The sequence below is a fragment of the Eurypyga helias genome, unplaced genomic scaffold, assembly GCF_000690775.1.
Source record: "Eurypyga helias isolate BGI_N326 unplaced genomic scaffold, ASM69077v1 scaffold11583, whole genome shotgun sequence".
Lineage (NCBI taxonomy): Eukaryota > Metazoa > Chordata > Aves > Eurypygiformes > Eurypygidae > Eurypyga > Eurypyga helias.
The window spans coordinates 17590-25355 of record NW_010240587.1 but is presented as its reverse complement, the minus strand read 5'-3'; the positions used below and the strand labels follow the sequence as shown (position 1 = coordinate 25355).

The following is a 7766-nucleotide window of genomic DNA, read 5'->3' as shown; positions in this document are numbered from 1 at the left end:
CTGGAGGGGCTTCAAGGTCCCTTCCAAGCCAAACCAGTCTGTGAGTCCGTGATTTGCTTCTCCAGTATTTTCATGCCTGCACTCTTGTAACTTACTGGGCCTGGCTTCATGGCTCTTCCCGTTGCTGCATCCCTCGAGGTGCTGCCATGCAAACATGTGCCACTGCTCTTTGCTCTCATCCAGAAGTTGCTCAGCTGTTCAAGTGAGAGACCAGTAGGTTTCCAGGCTGCTCCCAGGGTTCCCACCGGGATGGGAGCGGTGGGTCTTGCACTGCAGAGCTGCTGCCGGGCGGGCTCTGGCTTCCCTGAGCTGGGGGCAGCTCGTCACCTCGGGGCGCAGCTCCACTGTCCGAGCGAGGATTGACAACCCTGCCTCCAATCCAGCCTTCGCACAACTGCGCCTTGGCCTCGTAGCAAAGTGGCATCAGTGTTACTGTCGCTGAATAATCTCGCGTTTGCGTGTTGGCTCTGTCAGCGGTGTCAGCGGAGTATTTAAAACCCAAACCTGTGAATAAATTAATGTTGACGAAGCAGTCGCTTCTCCAGCTGGCAGGAGGTTTGGAACCTTGATGGCAGCCGAGAACAGCTGTTGCGTCGCTGGCTGTTTTCCTGTCCGTTCAGGTGTTTGGGTGGGGGTCGAAGCAGCCTCTGCTCTGTCTTACCTTGGCGAGGATGTGCTTAAGTGTACTCGTTTTTCTAAATTTGTGATGTTTGCCTTTCTTCTGTTCCAGAGATTAGAGCGGTGTGTGGGCATCGTGACTTCGCTAACCAACGGGCTGTCGGAGAGGGAAGCTAACGATGCCCTCAATGCTCACGTAAGTGTCACCTCCTCGAGAGACGAGAAATCCCGCCTGGATAAAATAATTCATGGTGTAGTGTGCCTGCACGGAGCTCTGGCTGAGGGCACAGAGAACGGCAGATATGTAGAGCATGGAGCCTGCTGCACCCTCGTGGCTCTCAGCCTGTCAGCGATTCCCAGAGCTATTAGTTACATGACAAAACGTCGTGGCTTTAATCCTTGTCTAGTCACCTATTTGGAAGCCGACCTGCGGTGCCGTTTCTCACTGAAATCTGAGCGTGTCTCTGCCGGCGTACGAGCTCTCTACGCATGCACGCACGCAGGGGCCTGTCGCTACGCCTGTGCTGCTGGTGTTTGTGTTTCTTGTGTGTTTTTGTACTCCTGTGCTGCTCAGATCAGCTTTTTCCTGGCTTCCAAACTCCAGACCGCTGGAAAGGGCAGGTTCAGCCTTTCTGTTGAGGGATGGAGCATTTATTTCTAACTCTGCATAGTCTTAAAATACTTGCCAGCGAGCCGCAGACACGACCGTATAAGGAAAACTGTTGTGTGACATGTTAATGGGCTCTCGGACATGGTGGTTGTGGTTTTTTCCTCCCCAGAACACCTTGAGCCACTGGAGTCAGTGGTACAAAGTTGCCTTCCCTTAATGGGAAAAGGTCGTCAGCCCAGGCTCGGTTTCAGGTCCCAGAAGCTCATGAAATGCTCCTGCTTGGATGAGCAGGTTGTGGGAAAGTCTGGAAAAGCCTGGGTAGGTCCCAGACAAAGGACAGGGCTTGGGATCTGCTGCTGCTCTTGTCTGGGAGCTTGTTGCCCCCCCCAGTAATGAGAGATCCTGACGTGGTCCAACTGAAACCACCGGAAAACCCACACTACCCTGAGGTTTGCACCAGCATTAGCTTTACATCAGGGTACAGGTGTTAGGAAGACGCTGTGTGTTTCCTGTATTCCATTGGGATCCTGCTTTGAATTCCTCCTGGGCTGCAGGCTGCTCCATTGGCCACCCATTTGGTGGGCTTGAGGGGGCTTTCCTTCTTCTGTCTCCTTACTGACCTTCCTCTAACGTCCCGTCTCACCCGCTCACCCACGGCCCTCACGTTTTTCTCTCTCAGATATGTAAAGGAACCCCCCAGCATGAGGAGATCTGCCTGGGCCTTTTCACTCTGGTCTTAACCGAACCCTCTCAGGCGCAGAAGGTAAGGCCCGCCCGCGCCCGTCGGTGACTGCGGAGAGCTCGTCCACAGGAGATTTTGGTTTCCAGGCAGCCGGGGATTCAGAACTGCGGAAGTTCTGGGTCTCGTGCAGGCGTCGGAAGGCGCCTGGCTGGAACCCTGAGTTCTGAGCAGTGTTTATTGTAGCAGGGCGATGACTTTACTTGGGCCATTCCTGATTTTGTCGTGTCCACGTGGCACGGCGCCTGCAGCCGCTGCTGCTCGGGGAATGCAGATACTGCCACCAGGGCAGGGAGCTCGCCCAGGCTCTTCACAGCCCTGGAATTAACTCGTTTTCACCGTGGGAGGCGAGTACTGATTCTGCAAGAAGTTCTGAGGCTTTTCCCAATTTCTGCCTTGTCTTTGGAGGCATTTGCGTGCTGGAAGGCAGACGTAGATGCCTACGGAAATAATCACCAGGACACCAGAGGAGGAACATGTTCAATCCCTAGAGAAAATTGCTTTTTAGCAGTCCACCTCTATTAATTTCACAGACCAGATTTAATTTTGCGATAGCTCTCTTTAACGACGCTGTAAACTGTGATTTTAAAGCTGTAGTCACCTACAGGAAGATGAGTGTTTCATGTTGTAAAGATCTGGGATGTGGATTTGGCGCTGTGGTCACAGACTCAGGGTGCTCGGGGAGGGAGTGGAAAATGATGCTTTGCTATAGAAACCGGACCTATTTGTAGCAGCTCCAAGGAAAAACAAAAGCGCTGTTGGAAGGGCTGCGTGTGGTGAGCGACACCCGGGGGGACCTTGTTTGGATGCATTTCAGTTAACGGGTGTTGCACGGGATTTGGAAGTGTTGAAGTGGACTCTTGGAGTCGGCGGGGTCTGCCACCAGCATGGCTGAGGGATGCTCTGTAAAACCCGGCGCGGCGCTGGACCAAAGGTGACTCCTGAGATGTTCTGCCTTGGTTTAATCACTGCTGTGAGGGCAGAGCTCTCCACCAAAGCCGTGGACCCCCGTTAGCTCCCAGCTGCCTTGGAATTGCTGGATGGAACGGTCCTTAGCAAGGAAGGTGCAGCTCCATTCCCCAAAATTCACCTCTCAAAAGCAAAATGTGCTTCTCCTGGGAGTCCATAGTCCTGAGGGCTTACGGTGCAGGTGTGAGTCAGCTTTCTCCTTGGTTACATGGCTGTTCTGCTCTGTCTCCGTGTTGGATTAAGGCATTCCGAAACCCTGACCACGGAGTCTCCAGCCTCTGGCTGATTCTGCCTCGCGCAATCACCGCGTGCCTTGTAAACCTGGAGAGGTCGAATCCAGCAGAGGCTCAGAGCAATGAACACATCCTTGTTTCCAATGTGCTGCGGGAGCCAAAGGGAATTTCTAGTTGCTGACTGGCAGCGCTCTACAGGACGGTCTCCCAAAGGGTGAACCTCCTCGCGTTGAATGAAGAGCTCTTCTCCCTTCAGGATGTGGTGGGCCACAGCTGGGGTGCAGTGGGGAGTATCCAGACACTGTTAACGGGGCATAACACTCGTGAGGTAGGTGCTTCCACACTCTGGAAGCAAAGATGGAGTGAGTCTGGCATGTTATAGATTTCCACCTCCACTCACTGGCAATCCCACTGTGAAGGTCCAGGATAAACCTGCCCAGCATGTTCCCTTCAGTTCATAGAATCACGCAACGGTTTGAGCTGGAAGGGACCTTAAAGCCCACCCAAACTCCCCCTGCCACAGGCAGGGACACCTTCCATAGCCCAGGGTGCTCCAAGCCTCATCCAGCCTGGCCTTGGACACTCCCAGGGATGGGGCATCCACAGCTTCTCTGGGCAACCTGTCCCAGTGCTCCCCACCCTCTGCGGGAAGAATTCCTTCCCAATGTCCCATCTCCATCTCCCTCTTTCCGTTCAAACCCGTCACCCCTTGTCCTGTCACTCCCTGCCCTTGGGAAAAGCCCCCCCAGCTCTCTTGTAGCCCCCCAGGCACTGGAAAGGGCCCTGAGGTCTCTCTGGAGCTTCCCTTCTCCAGGCTGAACCCCCCAACTCTCCCAGCCTGTGAATCCCTTCTGGCAAAGGGGGGTGAGGGGGTGGGCAGTCCGGCTTCCTGGAGACTGAGCTGGTGACAGGCGCTGTCGCCGTCTCCCTGCGATGGCAGGCTGGGGCACGCTGTGCTGCTCATGGCCACGTTAATTAGAGGTGGCTGGTCCTCCTGCTCTTGTCAGATCTGCTCTTTGGAGCACGTTCCTTTTCTTAGGGAGTAATTGGATCTGCCAGTCTGCCAGGCTCTGATCTCATCTGCTGCTGCCACCTGCCCTGTATCCAGACAGCGAGGACAGGAAGCCAGTCCGTGATTTTCTACCAGTCCTTGGGGGGGAATTACTCCATGCCTTTGCCCCTCTGAAGGGGGGGTTAACCCCTGCCTGGCTGATATGGCATCTTGCAAGACTCTTGCGAGCTCTGACAGTCGCATGGAGGAGCGAGCTCTTCATCCCCCGGGGAGGAGCCCGCGGGTCCGGGCTGCTCAGCGCAGCCAGCCCCACACGGCTGCCATAACCGTCCCACGTCTGGTCACGGGTGAGGAGTCGCCACCTCAGCGTCAGCACCAGAGCGATGTCGGGGAGTGCCCAGCCTGGTGTGGAAGCGGTTCTGCTCCGAATCAAGCCTACACCATGGGGCTCCTCCATACTTCGTACCCGTTGTCTGGCCAAACCTGGGGTACTGTAGCTGGCCACGTTTGCGTCTGAGGGTGTTTTGGCACTTGTTGCCCTCGAAGCCAAGCCGGGCTGCAGCACGTGTTTCAGCCCCAGCACGCAGACAGAGGGTTCTCACACCGTCTGCTCTTGTATTTCTCCAGCGGATATCTGCCCCCGGCGTGCGGATCCGTCTTGTCTCACACCGTGTTCCCCACCTGCATCTGCTGGTGTGTGGAGAGGAGTCAGGGTACCCCGATTCCTCCCGGAGGGACTGTTTAAAACACATCCCTTTCTCTTTTGGGAGGGGGCCTGAGTTGCCCCATCCCCTCGCTGATCGATTAGGGCAGTGGTGGCACAGCCCTCCCCTCGCCGTGGCGGAGGACAGGCCGAAGCACGCAGGCCTCCCCCTTTGTTGCCTCGATGCTCCAGCCAGGAAGGATTAGCTGGGCTAAACTTGTCCAGCTGTGAGGAGGGACACTTGGCTGCCCTCAAGTATCAGCGTGACAGCCACCGCTCCGTCGGATCGCCCTCCTCCGCCTGGCACCTCTCACTTTAATTAACACCCTGCTCCGGGATCAGAGTGCACGGAGCCCTCCCTGCAGCGCTTCCCTCCTGCGGCCATCCCTGTGCCGGCCCACCCTGGTGGGGGGTGGGGGGGCCTCTCTACTCCCCTCACGGGCTGTTTTCCATTTTTTTATTATTGTTTCTTCTCCCTTCATTTACAGCACCCATTTATCATTGGTTCTTTCCCGTTAATTAAAGGGTCCGTGCGAGTGGCGGCTCCAATCTGCCAAGAGCGGGGAGGAGGCGATGGATTGTTTGCAGCCTTGGCAATAATCAAAGAAATTCAGGTTCCCTCCCCACCCCCCTGGCTGAAGATTTTCCCCAAGCGCCTTCCTTTGGATTATTATCCCATGTCAGAGGCTGTCAGGTAGGGGTCCAGTCCGACCCCCCTAAGGACCCGGTGGGTGACACACTGTGGCCCCGATAAAATGGGATTTGTTCTCCTCTGGCCGGTTGTACTTTGGGCCGAGGATCAGGAATGTCGTAGGTGTGGCGAGTCCTGGTTTTCTGCGGTGTTTGCTTATGGGATTTGAGGAAGTATGCCGTAAGCAAGGTGAGGAGCTGCCAAACTTCCCTAGGTGATTAGAGTGTCCTTCCTCCTGGGACTTAAATACTCAGCCAGAAGTAAATCCCTCAGAGTGTCTCTTCTGGCTGTTTGTCCCAGCCCTTCTCCTGAGGATGCTGCCGGAATCAGCCCAGCCAGTCGGGAATTAATCGGCGCTGCCAGGGCTGTATCACAGGCTCTTAGTAGCTTAAAAGCAGAGGTGGACGTGCACCTCACACACCCGGCAGAGACCCAAAGCCTGGCTGTTTCACCCAAAATAGCATGAATTCTTTGAACACAGAAGCTACAGGCGACTGAGAAAAGCTACTAAGATGGAAAATGTTCATCTCGTTGCGGCTCCTAAAGGTGCAGAACGCACCTGCCTCTGGGAGGGGAGCGCCGGGGCGATGGGTGGTCGTAATCCTGTCATCGAGCGCAGGATCCGGGCTGGGCGGGGACCAGACAGCGATGGCTTCGTCTGAATCCGGGCAGACCAGAGGGGAACTGGCATCCCACGTGCTTCCTGTATCCATTGAGGGAGGGGATTCTCCTGCTCTGAGGAGACGCCCCACCCCTGCAGTTCTGCTCCAGCTCCGGGGTCCCCAACAGCAGAAGGACTGCTCGCAACAGTTGGAGCGAGTCCAGAGGAGGCCACGGAGATGCTCCGAGGGCTGGAGCACCTCTGCCATGGGGACAGGCTGGGAGAGTTGGGGGGTTCAGCCTGGAGAAGGGAAGCTCCGGGGAGACCTTCGAGCCCCTCTTGTAGCCTGGGGGGCTCCAGTGCCTGGGAGGGACTTTTCCCAAGGGCAGGGAGTGACAGGAGAAGGGGTAGCAGGGTTGAATGGAAAGAGGGAGACTGAGATGGGCCATCAGGAAGGAATTCTTCCCGCAGAGGGTGGGGAGCACTGGGACAGGTTGCCCAGAGAAGCTGTGGATGCCCCATCCCTGGGAGTGTCCAAGGCCGGGCTGGATGAGGCTTGGAGCAACCTGGGCTATGGAAGGTGTCCCTGCCCGTGGCAGGGGATGGCACTGGGGGGCTTTGAGGTTCCTTCCAGCCCAAACCATTCTATGATTCCTTCCTGGCTGTGGCCTGGTAGGAATCTCTATCCCTGTGTTTTCTGTCAGGGTGATGTATGTCTTTCTTTTCCAAAGCTGATGCAGCAGGAGATGCTGTGCATTCCTGGCCAGGTAGTAGTCTGTGTGGAGACTCTGAGTCTGGCTCTGCTTTGAGGGCATTCATTTAGCATTTTAAAAGCAGTTAAAGGCCCCAAAGAGTCTACACCTCTTGGATTCTGTATTTTTGTTTGGGATTTTTCTTATGTGTATTATTTTTTTGACAAAGCTCTAGGGAAAAGGAGGGAGAAAGCCTGAGCGCGGGGAGTCTAATCCAAGAGATCTTTTGGGGCGTCATTAACGCTCTGAAGCAGGATGCAGAGCCCAAAGCCCAGTTCTCTGGAATACCCTGACATTTACTGGCACAAATTAACATGCGTGCAGAGCCACTTAGCAAATGACTTCCTAATCACCCTCCACCCCCGCTGCCCCAGCAGAGGGGAAGAGGGAGCCGGCACCTTTGCTCGGGGCCAGCGTTTTGTCTGGCTGCTGGTGGCAGACCAAGTGGAGAAGGTCCTTCCTCTTCCTCTAGCACAGCCCAGCCGAACCTGCCGGTTGGCACTGCGGGCAGGATGTCTGCATCTCTGACCCAAAACCAGCCAAAGTGGCTTTGAGCCGACAGTCTCCCAACGCAGCTCCGCCTGATCCTCGCAAGTGTTGTGGGAGCGGAGGACGTGGGGACGATCCGCCTCCGCCCCTGCCTCTCGGTGGTGTTGAACCAGCGTCACACCGCAGTGACCCCAAGTCCCGCGGGCACCTTCATCGTGCTTCCAGCTGTCGCTGGTGCCAGGGAGGTTGGAGCAGAGGCGGGATTAAACCATCTGGATGTGACTGTGATGACGCCCTGGGGGTTAATGGCTCTCCCTGCCTGGCCCTGGGGTGCCAATTCCGGTCACCC

General features: G+C 56.0%; 1 protein-coding gene across 1 annotated transcript in view; it reads left to right on the top strand.

Annotated features, from left to right (window-relative positions):
* Positions 1-730: 730 nt before the first annotated feature.
* The window catches only part of INTS3 (integrator complex subunit 3), a gene marked incomplete at both ends in the record, with an annotated part of 24186 nt that continues 17150 nt past the window's right edge, over positions 731-7766 (top strand). Inside the window, 2 exons of the mRNA XM_010148482.1 lie at positions 731-814; positions 1908-1991. Coding sequence (XP_010146784.1) covers positions 731-814; positions 1908-1991 — 168 coding nt within the window. The remainder of the gene's footprint in view (positions 815-1907; positions 1992-7766) is intronic.